Source organism: Erithacus rubecula, assembly GCF_903797595.1.
Source record: "Erithacus rubecula genome assembly, chromosome: 22".
NCBI lineage: Eukaryota > Metazoa > Chordata > Aves > Passeriformes > Muscicapidae > Erithacus > Erithacus rubecula.
Genome location: NC_136674.1, coordinates 2,535,318 through 2,553,105, shown reverse-complemented (window position 1 = coordinate 2,553,105; position 17,788 = coordinate 2,535,318). Strand labels below are relative to the sequence as shown.

Sequence of the window (17,788 nt, the reverse complement as noted above, 5' to 3'; positions counted from 1 at the left end):
CCTTGGCCTGGCCTTCAGGTGGCTGTTTGCAGCTGTTTGGTGAAATGACTTTTTTGGGGTGGTTTTTTTTGGGTTTTTTGTTTTCCACTGGCTACTCCCTGTGAAATTTTTCCTTTTGCAGACATTTGTTGAGACGGGGAGGGCTCTCAACAGGAGGGTTTTGAGGTTCTTCAGCCACCTCCAGGGGCTGGGAGAGGTTCCTTCAACATCTCCAGTTGGGCATTTTGTCCTTGTCTGCTCCCCTGGGATTTCAGGACCTGCTTTCTTCCACTTTGGGAAGAAATTTGGGTGATGCTGAAGCCTTGCAAGGACTGGGGACTGCTTATCACTGCTGTCAGTAGTGATTAAATTTAAATTTGTCTCTTGCTGTTCTAAACAAGCTGGCTGTAGTTCCCCTGTGCTATGGTGTTTATTCCAAATTTTGTGGAAGTGAAAGCCCCACCTCTGGATTTTCTATCTCACTGCCTTGGCCTGGAGGGAGCTGAGGGACTGGTCATTTACAACTCAAACACAGGGAATTTCCTCCATGCAAATCTGCTTTTCAGGAGAGTTTCACTGCACATTTCTGCAGGTGAAAACCATTCATTTTAGGATGATGGCTTGAGACCTTTTTTTTTTTTGTTTTTTTGGGTTTTTTTGTCCCAGGGTATCTCAGATCTAGGGGAGGGCAAGCAGTGGATGGGATTAAATTCCCTAAATTTCAGAGTGAACAAGGAGGTTCCCAGGTTTGCCATAAATGTGCTTCACAATTTTAGGGAAGTTTCAAATCTCTTTGCATCTGCCCTTGATGAGTGCAATAGAGAGATGTGATTTATTTATCTCTGAAGCTGCTGTGGAGATGATCCTGCTACAGGTAAAGAAGTTTATTGCCATTAGGACCTATAGAAATATTAATAATAGAAATTAGTACTCATTGGTTCATTCTTCCAGTCTTTGTTCTCACTTCTACATCAAAATCTCTCTTGTACATCATTTTCTGAATCCCCTCTTATTCAATTTTATTTCATTGAGCCTTTTTCTTCTCCCCAAGAGAGACTGTGCCTCATTTATCATCTCCCAGGTTTTGTATTTCTGCCATCCAAAATACACCCAAGCACTTGGAATGAGTCTCCTGTAAAGCAACAAGGAATAAATAAAAGATTTTTTTTTTTTTTGCTATCAGAGCAGCTTGTCCTTTACCAGTTGCATGCCAGAAGAATGGGTTTATTTTGAATTGTTTGCATATGACAACAGTAGTTGCAGCTGCCATACAGAAAATATAACTTGGTATTTTATTTCAACATTCTTAATTCACTGCCACTGAAAAATTCCAGTGTGGATGTCACTGCCTCAGCCCAGTGCTCTGAAATGTTGTTGGTGAGTGAAACTCATCTTGCCAGCAAATCCAGGGGTGATGGAGCTTCCCCTTTTGTGTGGGACCTGCTTGGATTTTCACCCTTTAATGTGCAAATGAAGCTTTTGGGGGCTGCATTTCAAAGGGACCCCTGTGCAGGGCAGGGCTCAGCTCTGTCCCACTTTCCCTCTGTTCTCTAAGAAATTGAGATCTGTTTTGGTTTTGGTTTTTTTGGGGTTTTTTTTTTTGGGTGGGGGTGTATATCAAACTCCCTTATGGGTCTAATAAAATGAAAATAACTGAAGATTGCAAATAAAAACGTAGAAGAAAATTACTGGCAATATTTGCCAGCACGATGTCAGAACCCATCAAATAATGAATAGCAGAAGTTAAGGTTTGTGTCATTTGTTCTGCACTTAATGAAACTTTTAGATTTATTTAAATCTGTGCTTTTACATAAAGACCTCACTTTTATGCAGTAATTTTATTTTTTTTCCCCTCCCTCTTCCCTGGCCAGTGTTTCCATGACCTTTGTTAAGTGATTGTTTTTTAGCTACAATGTCTGCTGTTCAGATTGTTTGAATTGCTTCTCAATTCTTTTGTATTAAAAATAATGGCAATTCTTTCAGGTTTATAAACTATGTAGCAGTTCATTCCTTGAATAGAGTTTTATACTCATTTTATTTGGAGGTCTGCAAAAATAATCTTTCAGTATAAGATGGAGACTTGAATTAATTCAGTTAAATGGTATTTAAATAATGTTTAAGTTTTGAATTACTTTTCATACTATTTTTTAGCAAAAAGCACTGAGGTCACTTTGTTGTTTACTCAGAAAAAACAGACACAAATTAAACAAATGGCTGTTGGAGGAAAATACAGAAGTTAAAGTCTGCTGCAAGATGTCATTAAATCCAGTCATTAAAAAAAATCAATATATAAATTAAATGCCTAATCCTCTAAAAGCAGCAGTAGGGAAATCACCTCCTCTAATAAAGCTGTAGGTCATAAATACCTCAAGGAGAGCATTGTAAAATATTTGAAAATCCCTGGTTTTTTTTAAAGAAGTAAGGATTCTTATTTCTCCTTGGCAACCTTCTAAGTGGCAGGGCAAAAGCTGAAAGGCTCTCTAACATTTTAGTGGATCAAAAGAAAGATTTATTTTTTTTAAAGTACATTAGTAGCTCAACATTGCAATTCAGATGGTCTTAAGTAAACTCCAACAAACAAGATTTTTATATAAATAACATTATCAATGTCCAAAGTGAGAATCACTAAGTTTTAACCAGGGACAAGTGGTGTGAGGGGTGCTAATTTTAATTTTTATTCCAACTCACATAAAATACAATTGAAATTTCTTTGTTGTTTTTTTTTTCCAGGGTCCACACATAGCCTCAGTCACTCTTGCTGCCTATGAATGTAACTCTGTGAATTTTCCTGAGCCTCCTTACCCTGATCAAATTATCTGCCCTGATGAGGAGACAACTGAAGGCTCCATCTCCTTGTGGGCAATCATCTCAAAAGTCAGGCTGGAGGCCTGCATGTGGGTAAGGCTTCTTTAAAAACCTCCAATTTCCATTTGTTCATCTCATTTCTGTGACCAGCCATAGAGAAAAATTCCTTAATTAGCAAAATAATGATGAGTTACAGTGCCCAAGGTAAGGTGAAAAGTTGCTTTCCTGGTGAACCTTTCAGCTCTGATCATTTTAATGCTTTTTTAATAATTTATTCCTGGGATATTTTTATCAGCTGCAGTGCTGTTTGCTAAATACCAGCAGAAAACTTAAAGGCTTAGTAAATTTTGGGAAGGGTGTCTGCACTCCACATCATCTGGCAGCTCTCAGGTCTCAACAAGAAATAATTCCAAATTTTTGGGTCTGTAACCTGAGTGAAGCTGCAGTTCCTCATTTGCAGGACTCAGCCCCTGGTTTCACAGCTTGTTCTGGGCTGCATCAGTAAATTGGATTTAATTTTTAAAAATTATTTTCCACATTTTTACATACTTGATTTCTGTTTTTCTGCCTGTTTCCACTTTTGACTGAAAAGCTGACCTGCTTTTCCTATTGGAGTGAATCAGGGTCTTAGGAAACGCTGTCATTGGAACTTCCTTTCTGTTTTCCTCTTTTTTTTTCTCTCTCTGCAGCTTCTTGTAAAAGTTTAATTTTTGGAGGATTTTGGTCAGCCAGGCTGTATTTTTCATTACATGTGGATCATTTTGAATTGCAGTTTACACAGATGCATCTGCTGTGAACTACATGCCAAATTAACTTTATTTTGCTGCTGACTTCCTGTCCTAGCTGATGATTTAATTACTAAATTCTTGGTTGTCTAACTCAAATGCAGAGAAAGGAAATTCTAAAAACAGTATCTGATGCCTGCCCTGGTATTCTTTATATAAGGCAGCTGGTTACTGCAATTTTTTAAATAGCAGCAGTTGTGTTAGTTACAAAAATTCCAGTCAGGTTGTGTGAGTTTAGAGACTAAAATCAAAATAGTAACAGAGAAAGTGGACTCACAGCCCTGTCAAAAAGCAAAGTACAGCTTCAATTTCACTCCTAATGAAAGACCAGAATTGCCTGAATGCTAAGTAGCTAAACATACAAATACTTTCAAGACTATTAATACATATAAAATTTCTTTTTATTTTCTTCCTCATCCCCCTCTGCTGAAATCTGTTTAATGGAGACAAGCAATAAAAATGGCATTTACAGCTACGTTTCTAGGGTTGCAAAATAAAAATGCAGCTGAGGGTAAACATCTCTTGCTTCATCTGCAGGATGTAAAAGCTGAGCTATGAGGAGAATTAAGTTTAGAAATGAGAGAACTCTGGAATCTCGTGTCCTCCAGAGCAGCCATGAGGGAGAACAAGCAGTTCCTTGGTGTCTGAGTGCCTTGGATTAGATTAGGGAGAGGACAAGGGGATAGGAACATTTTTATCCCACTTTTCCACCCTTTCCCCTCCTTCTTCAAATTCCCTGTCAGCTACCTTTGCTCTGAACTCTGGCTCCTCTGGGTTTTCCCTCGGGAGCATCCTCTGTCTACCAGTGGTGTCTCATGTCATGTTATGCTTTCTTGGAATGTTTCATGAGTACATAAACACTGCCTGCTAATTTCCTGTGAGCCAAATCAACTTGGCAATTGCTGCTGCTGCTTCCAGAGTGTTTCTTTTGTCCTAATTCCAGCTCACTTCTTGTGGAAGCTGTGGAAGAGACTTATTTTGGATTCTGTCACTCTTCAACTAAATGTCCACTTAGCAAAGATAATGGTGACTTCCAGAAAGTGGAAAGATCATCAAAGAACACAAAAAAGTTGTGCAGATCATCCCAGGATGACTTTGCAAAACTGTGACTAAAGCTGCCCAGGCTGAGTGTCCTGTGGGGTGAAATGTGAGGATTTATCTGCACAAAGGTCACAAAACCATCAGCTAGAGATTAAAATCATTGCTAGTCCCCAGCAAGTCAGTGATGCCATTCCTGCTGACAGGGAGTGTTACAAGGATTAAATATCCCTGTGCCCAAGGAATTATTAGGTGGGATGAAAATGATGCTTTTTTAAATCCCTGTAAAAACTGGCTGCAGCAGCCCTGGCCTGCAGAAGGGCTCAGAAACAATCTCTTAGGTGAATGCCAGTTTTCACAGCCTCCCATCCCACAGGGACAAGGAATTCAATAGTGCCCTATATTTTTAATGTGTTGCAGCTTTTTTGGGTTTTTTACAAGAAATAAGGGGAAAGAATAAAAATGTTTAATTGATTGGGATTAGCAGAACAGGCAGCCTGTGTCCTGAGCAGGATCAAATCTGTTTAAAAGACTCTTTCTAGTGGAGTCATTTCCCAGTTTCCTTTTCTGGATGTAAAAGAATTTTGATTAGCATTTGCCTTTCCAGTTTGTTGTGAGTCCAAGGAATCTCCATGTAAAACTGGCATTCAGTTAAATGGTGAAAATATCTAATGTTACAAAAAGTAGTTAAATAGTTACTGGTTTGGAGTCCTTAATTGCTGCTTTTTTTTTTTTTTTTTTTTTCTTTTATGCACTTAAGGAACCTGTCTCCAGCAGACATGAAATCATATGATTTTTGTTGCACTTCTGAAATGTTTTGTAATAATGAGCATGTGACTTATCCAATTTAAAGAAAGTTCATGTCCAGTACACACATGCAAACCTCTTCCTCAGTTCACAGAACGAAGCCAAAGCAAATTGGCAGAGCCTGGAGGAGCAATGTGACTTTTTCTTCTTGCATCACCCTGAGAACATAACCTCAAGTTAATTTTTCTGAAGTGTTGTTGCTACTGTTTTCAGGCTTATCTTCCCCTTGTGCCAGAAATATGCAGATTAATGAAGTTCAGCTTGTTGCAGTCATTTAAATTTTTTCTTCTGTGGAAAACAAAGGCATAAACATTTGAGGCCGTGCACTTTGGGTACTTAAACTGAGAATTTAACAGCTTGGGTAACTGTGGTGGTATTTAAAACCACAACCTGTTGATTTGGAATATCCACAGCAGCTGGAATTCTTGCTTGCAGCTGTGTATAGAGCAGGAACAAAGGAAATTGAAAAGCTTTCACGTTGCTTCAAAGGAGGAGAAAAGCATTTGTTACTCACTGCTGACCCTGGGAGAGAAAAGCCATCTGCAGGGAGCACATTCCCGTGCAGTGCCCAGCTATTGTCTCTTACCTGCCCTAAATTTAAACCATCCTGAGTTAATTCCAAGTTCCTGTTCCATTAGCCTCTGTTTATCCATATGTTCAATCTTAGCTTGTCTCTCTTTTTTCCCTTGGTTAAGCTAAAGCTGCCTTTACCCACAAGACTGAAGTGAGTCATTTGATGTCCTGAGAAAACAAATACAATTTTCCTGCGGTGAGAGAGCAGCCGTCCTTTCATCTGGGGTTGGCCCCAGCTATCCCAGCTGAAGGAGAGGGAAAACTCGAGCTCAGGCTTTGCTTAACCTCTTTTTTCCTTACTGTAGTAAAACCCGAGGCTGTTTTCTAACAAACACTTGCCCAGAGTCTCATGACTGAACAAGCAAACTCCGGGACAGCACCGGGGAGGAGCTGCCAGATTATTCTGGAGGCCCCTGGGGATCAAGGGCTGTCACATGCTGGGGAATGTGTCTGGCATCATGTGGTGGGGTGAGACACAGCAGTGCTGACTCAGGATGTTGGGGACAGCAGGGATGTTGGGGACAGCAGGGATGTTGGGGACAGCAGAGCCACCAGCTCCAGCCTCCCACGGCTCCGGCCACGTGCCGCTCCACGGGGCCCCAGGGATGCACAGCTCATGTCTGCCTGACCCTGCAACCCCCAGGCTTCCCCTGCACAGGGAAAAGAAAGGGAAATGGGGATTTCAAGGGAGCAGCATTCTGTTGGAAATGATGGGAATTCTGACCTGCTGGAATGAAAGCTCCAAACAGCTGCTCCTGTCGGCTCGGAGAATGGCCACGGGATTTGTGCGTATCACATGTTTTGTGTTTGGGAATAAACAGGAAAATAAATCAGGATTGTTCTTTTCCCAGGGTGCTGGTACAGCCATTGGAGAGCTGCCCCCATATTTCATGGCGAGGGCAGCCCGGCTGTCGGGGGCTGAACCTGATGATGAGGAGTACCAGGAATTCGAGGAGATGCTGGAACACGCAGAGACTGCACAAGTAAGGACAGTGTGCAAAACAACAGAGTTAATAAAACACAGAGCAACTAACAGGGAGTAAATAACCATTCCAATTCAACCAGAAGGGGCCAAAAAATCAGTTGGTATAAGTTCACAAGAGACTTGCCAGGGATGGAAAAAGATCCTGCACTGGGTGATACCTGTGGTGATGGGAGGACAAGAATGCAGCTTGTTGAAGCAGATAAAATAGGGCAGCCAAGTATTTGCTACAAGTACTGCAATTATTTAGAGTTCCAAGAACAGCACAATAAAGGTAGGGAGACACTGGGCTGGGAAAACAGGGAGAGAGGAGCTGCTGTTCCATAATCCTGGTTGTTCTGGCTGCATTCAAAGCCTCCCTGGGCCAGAGATGATTTTCAGCCTCAGCTCATCTTTTCAGAAGACATTTGCCTGCCTTGCCACTGATACCCTCAGGGACCAGTGTGTGACCCATTCATCAGCCTGAGGAAACATTTTTTCCTGATGTGAAAATGCAGCAAAACTGCTCCAAATCCATTTTTATTTTGTTGTTGCTCTTGTCATTTATTTTCTCCAGGGGTTAAATAGTGCACTGTAGTTTGCAATTGCTGCTGCACATCAGTCAGGTACTGCTGTGGATAATTTTTCCTTCAGGTCAGGAGTTTGCATGCTGGTCACAAGTTCCTGATAGTGTTTTAGACGAAATTAAACATTTTTTCCTTGTGCTGCTTGCCACTGAATTTTTCCCTCTATTTTTCCTTCTTATCCTGTTTTGTCTGCCACTGAGTTGAAACAGGTCATGAGACTGCTGTTCAAAACCAGCAGATGCTATTTACCATGCACTGATGTCTTTAAACTCCTCTGCCAGGGTATTTTCTGGAGATAAATATATACTTTTTTTTTTCCCTCTCCTTCAAAAAAAATGGATGAAGCTTTTCCATGAAAGTGGTTTGTCTGGAAATACTGAATGCAATCTAGTAATTCTAACAGTAAACCCTGTGTTTCCCGAGAGCCTCCCCCTACTAGAAGGTTCCAAAGGGTTTTTCTGCTATTATAAATAGTAAATTCTTCTATTTTTTAAAAGATACAGCAGGGGGAAAAAAAGAATCTACTTTGTTCTTTACTATCCCATCAATCTTTGCTTTGCAAAGTAATCCCTTAACTGTACAAAAATCAAGTTGTGGTAAAAAAAAAACAACAATGAAACCAGTTCAATACATGATTTCAGTATCTGTGTTTACTGAAACTCTCCCAGCAAATTATATGTGTGTACAGTTGTGGGAGCAGCCAGAGATGGTTTCCAGAATGCACAGTGAGATTCTTGGGAAGAAAATTTTTGCTAGAGAGCATTTTGTCAGGCCAGGCCAAACTATAGCTGTATTGACTGCCTGGAGTAAACAAATGGCCTTGTGAAATTAATGAAGAAAAATGATGCTGTTATTTACCAGTACTTTTGATTTTGTTTTCTTGGCAATCGAGTTTGGATTGAAGCGTGTTGTTTTGTGGATGGATGGCCAGGAAAAGGAAAAAAAAAAATCTTTCAAACTCCACTTGTGGTTTGGTTTCTATAAACTCTTTTAACATGAGGCTTTGACAATCCGATTAAATTGTATTGTGCTCATAAAACTGACAGTTCAGTTTTTTCCATTTGCTAATGTGACTTCCTTTTTGCTTTTGGCTTCAATCATGTTTTCTCTGGATGTCTGTGGGAGACAGGCCTGCCTTTCCTATGACCTCTGTAAATCCCAATCTCCAGCACAGCTTATCACTCTTTGCCCTGTAATTTGTATTCATGAGCAGTGGTGATGTCTATTTTTAAATTGCTCATTAACAATTGTTATTACCTCCATCAGCTTTCTCCCACTCTGCTGAGTTTGAAGCCTCACACGGGGGCTGTGACAAGTGTCCTGTGCCTTGGGGATGCTGCAAATGCTTGATGCCAAGTGACAGGAGCATTTTTTCAGTATAAAGGTCTCTTTGCATCCAGCTTTTTTTTTTTTTTTTGAAAGGTTTGGGAATGGGTGTTGGATTTTGAAGAAGAGCTGAGCTGCTCTTTGCCCAGGAGGCTGAGCCAGCTGCTCTGACGTTTTTGCTGCGTGTGTTGTTCAGAGAGCTTGTTGCTGCTGTTTCTCAAAAACAATGGTCATTTGGAGAAACAGATGAGCATCTTCTCTGGTGAGAATAGATTGTGGCTGCAGCATCCAGCCTGAAGGATTTGGGAGGGGGAATATGCTCCTGGCTGGGCCACAAAAAAAACAGCCAAAAAAGAGACCTAAGAGGATTAAACAGCGTAAAGGTTTAGTGCTCCATTCAGAGTTACACAGAGTAAAATGTCATTTACTTTAAGGAGTCTATTGGTGGATTTTCTGTCCTGAATCCCAGATCTGAGTGACCTCTCTCCTTGTGCTGGCTTTTGTGAGAGCTCATTAACCTGTCCTGTACTTCCCATGAGCACACTTGAGAAAAAGCCCCTTCTTTTGAAGGAACACTCACTTCTCCTTCCTGTGTGTCCCTTTGAGTGCTCACCAGTGAGTCCCAGTTCTGTGCAGGGAGGGTCAGAGCTGCCTCGTGGCCGTGCCCTGCACAAGGGATGGTTTTTCTTTGTCCCCAGAGCTGCCACAAGGCAGAGCCCAGCAGAGCAGCTTGCTGGGATTTCTTCATGCTTAAGGCAGCATTTAAAACCCACCAGCGTTTCAAACAGACATCTCAGCTGCTGTTAACTCCCTTCCAGTCGAATTCCAGAGTGAAGGAGGGTTTTATCAGAGCTCTCCGTTTAGCCACAGGGAGTATCTCCAGCACAGCAACCTCTCAATTAGGGGAAGTGAATGCACAGCTCAGTGCTGGGGCAGCACTTTGGTAATGACACAGTCACAGACACTTGGTGCAGTTTTGTGTCCCCACATACATGAGCAGGGACTCTCTTTTGCCAGTTTAATAGTTGCTGGCTGGTATTTTTTCTAGTTCTCTGTCATGCTGAAACACTTCAAGCTGAGGAGTGAAAAAGCAGCTTTTGGTGCCAGCTTCCCTCAGGGTACCCAGTGCCTGGGCCTTGCTGGATCCTGGTACTCCTTGCTAAGAGGGGAAAGTATTGCTATCTTTGCATATCTAATCCTTAATGGCTCTGAGTGTTTGGCCTCATTAAGTGGCATTTCTGTAAGAACTAATGATTTACACATCGGGGGTTTGCTTCTGTGCAGCCAAATTTCCATGTAAAAATATTTTCTAGTTGCCTATGTTACTATCAGCCAGTGCTGTTTGTTTACTCTCCAAGCTGTGTCCTGCCTGGGGAAGAATACAGGCCTGGAGAAGGGTTAAATCCATGGAAAAGCCAGGATGCAGCAGGACTGGTTTGGAAATGACTGAGTGCCATCTGCACACTGGCTGTCAGTTGTTGCTGGGACCTGTTTTTTTGCCTCCACTGAACCTTTACTGGTTGTGGTTTGTCTGGCCATCACATGACTTCTCTGAAAATTCCCCCTCCCCTCCATTTCCAGTAAACTGTTTGAACAGGAGTGACTCAGACTGAAACCAGCTTCCCTGTAACCACAGGGCTTGTTCAAGAATTTGTCAACGTGGACTCGAGAGGGTTTGTATTCAGCTGAGCTGCAGCCAGTTCCAGCGAGCCCCTTGCTGCTCCCCGGGGCTGTAAAGGGTTAAACCCCCGGTTTTCAGTCCCACTATCATCCCAGCTCTTCTAAAAACCCCGAATTGCTGCTCCACATCTCCACGGGGCTGCTCCCCGCAGGAGCCGAGCAAAGTCCGTGCCACACCCGGGAGAAGCAGCGCTGTGTTCCGACACGACACTGACTTCACTCACAGGGAATGATTAGGGACTAATGAGTGAAATCTCGCTTAATTAGCAGCGTTTACCACGGCCAAATTCAGAACGGATCTCTGCCGTGATTGAATTAACAGCTCCCATCTGATAAGTTCCTGCTTGGAAAGGCTGCTGGCTTAATCAGCAGCGTTTAAGGGTGCTTGGGACAAGAAAAAAGAAGTTAAAGCAGACCACAAGCAGGTTTTTATAAAGCATTTATCAGAAAAATGGAAGCGGAAGGGTCGTGTATGATAACTGGGAAACCTTGACTTCGTTTTTATTCCTTTTTGTTTTGCTTTCCCAGAAATCACTTGTTGAAACAGAACATCAAATTCCACTCATCCTTTTCTCTCAGTCTTCCCTTTCCTCATCGGCTTCCTCTCTTTATTAATTGTGCTGCACCAGGAGGTTTCTGCTGTGGGTGGTCACCAGAGGCTGCTCCTCACACCCTGCATTCCTCAAGTTTGGTGCCTGGATTTGTTAATAGCTCTAGGGAAGGTTTCTTCCCTCTTTTATGGTGGCCTGTAATTAAACAGAAATTCAGAACTGATCAAACCTTGAAGCTGCACTTAAGAAACCTCCCCACCAGTGCTGGGGGTGAGGTGGCAAAATGACACAGTTTGCACAATCTAACAATACACCGAATAACAGCTCAGTCTTGAGCTGTTCTGAAAAATTACCGAGTTTTAAAATGACTTTTGGAATGAGTCAATGACAGCTTTAAATAAAGGAACTTGATCTTGAGCACTTCCTGAGAAAAGAGGTAGCAAAGAGTTAAACCAGGCAGAGGGGAGACAATGAGAGCCATGAGTAAGGAATGTGTAAAGCACCTCCTGGTTGGATTTCTTTGGGCACAGGCAGGAGAACGTGCCCACATTGTTCTATTCATTTGCACACCTGCTCACAGATAAGGAAAAACAGCACAGGGCATTGCACTAATTACTCATGGTGACTGGAGATGGCTTTGGAGTTCTGCTTTGAAGGACTCTTTGTGTCTGTTCCCTAAAAAGTTATTTTAATGTTCAGTGTGTGAATACATAAATCAGAAATCACCCAGGCAGTGAGGAAACCGTGGTTACTTTGCAGCATTTTCATTGAGTATTAGGTCAGGAAGATTTTCTCAGGAACAAATTTCTCACTTTACAACAGAAATTAGAAATAATGTCACCAGGTGTGCTGGAAATGCTGGGAGCTGCATTTGCACAGGAGTTGTGGAGAAGCAGGTGGTTGAATTCTGTCATTGGATTTTCATGCCCTGTTCTCTGTGTGTTGGGAATGCTCAACACAAGTTTCTAAGGGGAAAATTTGTCCCTAAATACTTGATATTTCACTGCTCAGTATTCTGAAAAAAAACAATGAACATCAAAAGCTTGGTCAGAAAAGCTGTTTTAAATATTTTTTTTAAGGACAACCTTCAATAACTGATGGAATTCATTATAGTATCATAATCAAGAAAATGCCTGGGGTTTGTTCCCCCTGCTCCAGACACTGTTTAAATATCTGTGTTGTACAAGGGTCTGGAATGCAGAGCTGCCTGGGAACCTCTGTCCCTTGCAGGGAGAACATGGGAGAGGCACATCTGGGCTGAGAGGGAAGAACTCGTGGGTGCTAAAGGCTTTGTCAGCTCTGTCAGAAGTTCCTCACTTCCATTCTATTTTAATCCTTCATTTATGTCTCAGTCCTATGTGGAGAAACAAGTTTGGGTTTTTTTTCAGTGCTGATGGCTTTGAATTCTCAGGTTTATCAGAGATTGGAAATGTCCATTTTTGTGACTGATTATCAAAAATTCCTTCTTTACAATGTCTGGATCTTAAACCACCTCAAAATAGGGCTTGATTCTTTAGAATGGATTTTTAAAAATTAACAGTATTCTGCAATTGGCAGAGCTGTGGCCACAATAACTGATTGCAGTGGTAGCTCTGAGATAAATGAGCAGCTGCAGTGGGGTTTTGGGGAGTGCTGGATGTGCCTTTACTCCACTCACCTCCTGCCTGTGGCTGTGGTATCTTGTCATGGAATCACAGAAAAATTCACCTTGAGAGGGACCTGAGGCAGAATCTAGTCAATATTTTTATTTTTTTTTTTTCCTGTTCCAGCTCAGGTTCCTCAGGGCATTGTCTGGGCTGGTCCTGGAGCCCTCCAGGGCTGGAGGCTGCACAACCTCCCTGGGAAATGTCCTGCAGTGCTGCTGACAGTGCCACTGACAGCTCCCTTCCCTGCAAATGGGCTGCAGCATCTGCTCTGCCAGCTCTCCTGTGAGAAGTGAATAGAAAGTGGTTGTTCAGCAAGGAAAGAAATCAGTTTATTCAGTTTTGTTTTATTTTTTTTGCAGGGCTGGAAGGCTGCAGAGTGTCAGAGTGGACACGTTGCTGCTCTGGGGAGCAGAGGTAGCAGGGGATGTGGTTAAAGGGGCTACAGCTCTGCAGGATAGATCTGATAAGGCTGAAAGGACATGCTCCTTCCTCTTCCTCTAGGCTGTTTCCTTTAATTGTGTCTCATTCTTTACAAAATTTCTTTATTCTTACAGTGTGTGAAGCGAAAGGACTTTTTTATGTGGAAGTCTGAGGGTTTCAGTTCTAGCTGTGGGAAAAGCTGGCATTAAATTGGAGTTACAGAGCTCACTGATCCCTGTAATCCTTCTGATATTTCCCTTCTGAACCTGAGTGTGGATTGTGACAGGCTGAAATCTCGAAATTAAAACTCCTGAGATGGAGTTTGTTGTAAAGAAACATTTGCTGGTTCTTCCCTCGAGAAGGGGGATGGAGAAAGGAGGAAAATAAAAAGTTCCTACCATGATCCAGATGATTAATGAAATGAAGAAAATACCTGGAAGTTCTTAGTGGAACTAATGGGCTGATTCAGAGTTGGTTGACTTCATTCCTGCTCCTGCTAATGGGAAGATCTTATTTACCATAAAATGGACCCATAATTTGGAAGTTTCACACTTTGACTCCAAGACAGGCTAAAATTAAATGACCAGGGAAAGCCAAGCCTGCTGTTGGAATGGACCCTTCACTCTGTTGTCTCTGCTCCCACAGGATTTGCAAAAAATTCAGCTCCTCACACAACTCTGTGGCTTCTTTTGTCTGTCTTTTCTAACATCACTTTTAAAATCTGGTAAGAGGACAATGGGTTTAATTGTATTTTCTACAAAAGAACTCAAGATTTCTGACCCAAGAGCTAATTGTAGTTACTCATGTCTGACTTGCAAAGTCCCTAAGATGAGCATCCTCCTGATTATCTCTGGATTGCAGCATCACCCCTCAACCTTAACATGCAGCCAACCTCAAGAACTTGAAGACAAACAGATGTGGAAATAAATCCTCACAATCTGTGTCCAACATTCTGGTCCCCAGAATGTCCAGTAGAGAAATTCACCTGTAGATACAATTTCTTGTTGATTTGGGGTTTGTAATATCAACTGTGTGTTCATCCTTGCCTACAAATATTCTGAATATTGAGGTCTCACCAGTTGCAAGCCCTCAGATCTCCAGCACAATCTGGTTAATGATGTTTTCTGGGTGCTGCTCTCTTCTTTCCACAGTTCTTTGGAGAAGCCAAAGCTCTTTTATTGCTGTTTGGTTGCCTTCATCTTGTACTTTTTAAAACTGTTTTCATGTTCAACATCTATGCCCTTTTCTTTTACAACTTTTCCATAATTACTCAACTCCTTTTCCAGAATTTAATGTCTCAGAAAACCCAGACTTTTTGTGAAGTGAAACTTATTTAGAATCTGGAATTTCTTGTTGTGTGTAAATCCCTTTCTTCCATCAAACTTAGTTCTTGCTTAGTTCTGCCACCATTCCATCAATTTTGAAAACTTTTTCCAGCTTCCCCTTTTGGAGGTCTGATTTCCCAGACAGGACCTTTCTTTCCCAGATTTTTGGGTGATAAGGAAGTTTAAATTTTACCCCTCACACCCCCTGTTCTCCAGGCATTAAATAGAAATTTTCCCTTTTAGTTTGCCCCTTTGCATTTAACTGGAATAATTTTGGAGAAAGCTGGAACAAAGATCCATGAGCTGCTATCACAATATTCCTGTTTGTAATTTACTCATGGGATTTGTTGCCTGGGATATTTTGGGGAGAGTTGAGGGTTTTTTGTCATTGAGTGCTGAAGCATTTGCAGGGATGTGTTGTGACCTCCCAGCCTTGGGTACCTCTCTGACTTCTCTGCAGCTGCTGCCCTGCAGTCAATGCTTTATTCCAAGGAGTTAATAATTCCTCCCAGTCCTCTGAAATCCTGGAATCCATTGCCTGACCACAAATGGTCATTCTCCCATAAGTTGTGTTTGATTCCATTGTGTTGTAACAGAAAACCAGAAGACACAAAATACTGTGCAGCTCATTTTTAACATAACTCAGATTTTTACATAAAGAGGGGCACTGTCTTTGTAGGCAGCTCTTTAAATGTTAAGGACTCTATAATTTTGGTGATCTAAATGGTAGCTTCATACACAGTCTTCAAGTTTTTTGGGAGAGAAAAAATGTTCTCCACTTCAGATGATTATCTGGATAATGAAACTTTGTTTTATTATAACAAAAATAGAAATAATGCTCAGATCTTTGAGGGATTGTCCACTCCATCACACACAAGGGACACATTTGACCTGGGGAATTTACAGGAGGAGGAACTTCCCTCAGTCCAGCTGCTCCAGAATTCTGGAGAACCATGTAATACTTTCAGATCTCTCTCTATGTCCTTTAATTTTTTTTTTTTTCACCCATGCTCCTGTTTTCTGTCAGAATCACAAATCCTGGGTAGCCCCTTCCAGACCTTCTAGAATTTTTTTTTTTTAACTTTTCCAGGCCACCATGTGCCAGGTGAGGAGTATCCATGGCATTAAAACATCCCTGATTCCCCTGATCCCAACCTAAGGCCCTGAGCTGGGAATGTTCACCATGAACTTGGGATGGGATTGGCTCCATCTTTGTGTTAAATCTCTCCATTTTTTTATGTCTTTGTGGAGTGCTTGAGGTATTTACAGCAGAAAAGAAACAGGAGAGAGGTTTTTTCCATGCCTCAAATCCCTGGAATCTGGATCTGGATCGTGTTTTTCAGAGATGGAGCTGGGATGTGATGGGAGCTGTTGGTTTCTCTGTGCTCCTAAAATCTGATTGCAGCTGTTTGAAAATGAACTGTCACATTGCATAATCTGTGCAGGCTTCAGAGAGCAGAGCTGGGGAAGTGCTGCAGGTTTTTTCTGTGGGATTCAGTCCAACTCTGATTATTCAGAGTTCCTTGGGTACCTTTAGCTACTCCTGTGGATCAATCAACCAGCTCTGTGCTTGCAGAGTAAGAAAAAATAGACTTCACAATTTTAGAGGGAACAATTAATTGTGACTGTTCTGTTACAGAGAGAAAAGAGGGAAAAAATTATTAAAATTATTTTTTTTCCTTGAGCTTGTTCAATCTGGTGAGGTGTTTCTTCTTCCCTCACATTCAGAGGAGCTCACCAAATTTACAGTGAGAGGGGAAAGAAGAGAGAGATTAAATTACAAATGGAAACCAAATAAAACAGAGGGATGGGACAAAACTTTGCAACTCGGACAAGGTTGTCCATTCTCTCTTTCAGGAAGGGCTTTTCCAAAGATAAAAGTTCCATATTTACACAGGGCCTATTCAAAGGAGGAACACTGTGCAGAACATGTAAATTCTCTTTACCATCCCTTCAGGTGTGGGACTTTGGAATGTTTTTTTGTCCCCAAAATGGAACCTGAGGTCAATAAAATGGTGAAAAAATCCCTTTTCCTGAGGCTGAGCAGATCCAGGAGAATTCCCCCCAGTGGGGAATCATCCCTGACCTTTCAGTGCCTCTGTTCCAGCCCAGTTCTTGGGATCTGATGATTAACCCAATGAAGTCATGTTTAATCATTTAACCTTCCTCTGCCTGCACTGTGCCACTCACAGGAAATCTATTTCCAAACCCCCCAAAAAAATAAATCATCTTTGAAAGGGACACAGTGAGCTAAAGCATCCTGAAATGTTCTAAAGAATGAATCACAATTAGCTGAGAGGCCACTCCAGTCTAGAAACTTTAATTTGGGGGGAAAATGGTTTGCCTGTAAGTAGCTCAACTTTTGTCTCTTTTCATATATATATATATAAAAATAATTTTTTTTTTAAGCAGTAAGTTATTTTTTTAATTTCAAATACTTAAAAAATAGAGAAAAGCCCCATGCAGGCTTTAGAAAAGAAAAAAAAAATCTGTTGTGAAATAGGTAAAAGTTGTGAAACTGGGGATTGTATTCTCGGAGAAATGAAACTTTTAAGGCTTTTTTATTGTTGCAGATGTCACAAAGATTTGTCAAACAAAATTTAAGGAAGGAAGCAAAGAGAAATAGTTCTGAACTTGTTTTCAGAGTAAATGTTGAGGCTGGAATTCATAGGTTTATTACCCTGCAAATTATTCATAGCTGTGATTAGATTAGATCATAGAAAATAGGCACCAAAAAATCTTTAATTTGTCTTTTAGCTTATTTAGAAAATTTGGAAAAAAGAAAGACAAATGACAAATTCTTGACTGAAATTTTTAGAATTTAAAATTTTGCTTTCCATGAAGTACTTCATGAGAGAAAATGTAAAACCAAAACTTAACAAAGAAACAAGCTGAGTAATAACTTAAAAGAATAAAGTTATGAATTAATAAGGTGAGAAAATTTGCTCCAACATTGGTTTTGGTTTGGAGAACTTGTTATATATATATTTAAAGACCTTCATTATTAGCTTTTTAATGTTTTATATGTTTTTAGCTGGAGGGGAAATTCTAATTTCAGGGCAGCCTTGAATTTGTACTTGAGAAATATGGGTGAGAGAAACTGATTCTTTTTATAAATTTGGTTAAAAATGGTGCACTGTGCTTTACCCTAAATTAATACAGTTAATTATATATAATTATAATAATATATTTATTAAATCAGCTGTGCTGCAAGTATTAGTTTATAGCTCATTTTGTTAGAGAGTTTATTTCCAATTCCAGCTTGTGAAAATGAATACAACAGTGCATTAGCAACACAGTAAAAG

General features: G+C 41.0%; 1 protein-coding gene across 5 annotated transcripts in view; it reads left to right on the top strand.

Annotated features, from left to right (window-relative positions):
• The window catches only part of VMP1 (vacuole membrane protein 1), a 58,612-nt gene that overhangs the window by 21,640 nt on the left and 19,184 nt on the right, over positions 1 to 17,788 (top strand). For all 5 annotated transcript variants that reach the window (XM_079324858.1, XM_079324861.1, XM_079324860.1 and 2 more), the window contains 2 exons: positions 2,710 to 2,877; positions 6,839 to 6,970. In XM_079324858.1, the coding sequence (XP_079180984.1) occupies positions 2,710 to 2,877; positions 6,839 to 6,970 (300 nt within the window). The remainder of the gene's footprint in view (positions 1 to 2,709; positions 2,878 to 6,838; positions 6,971 to 17,788) is intronic.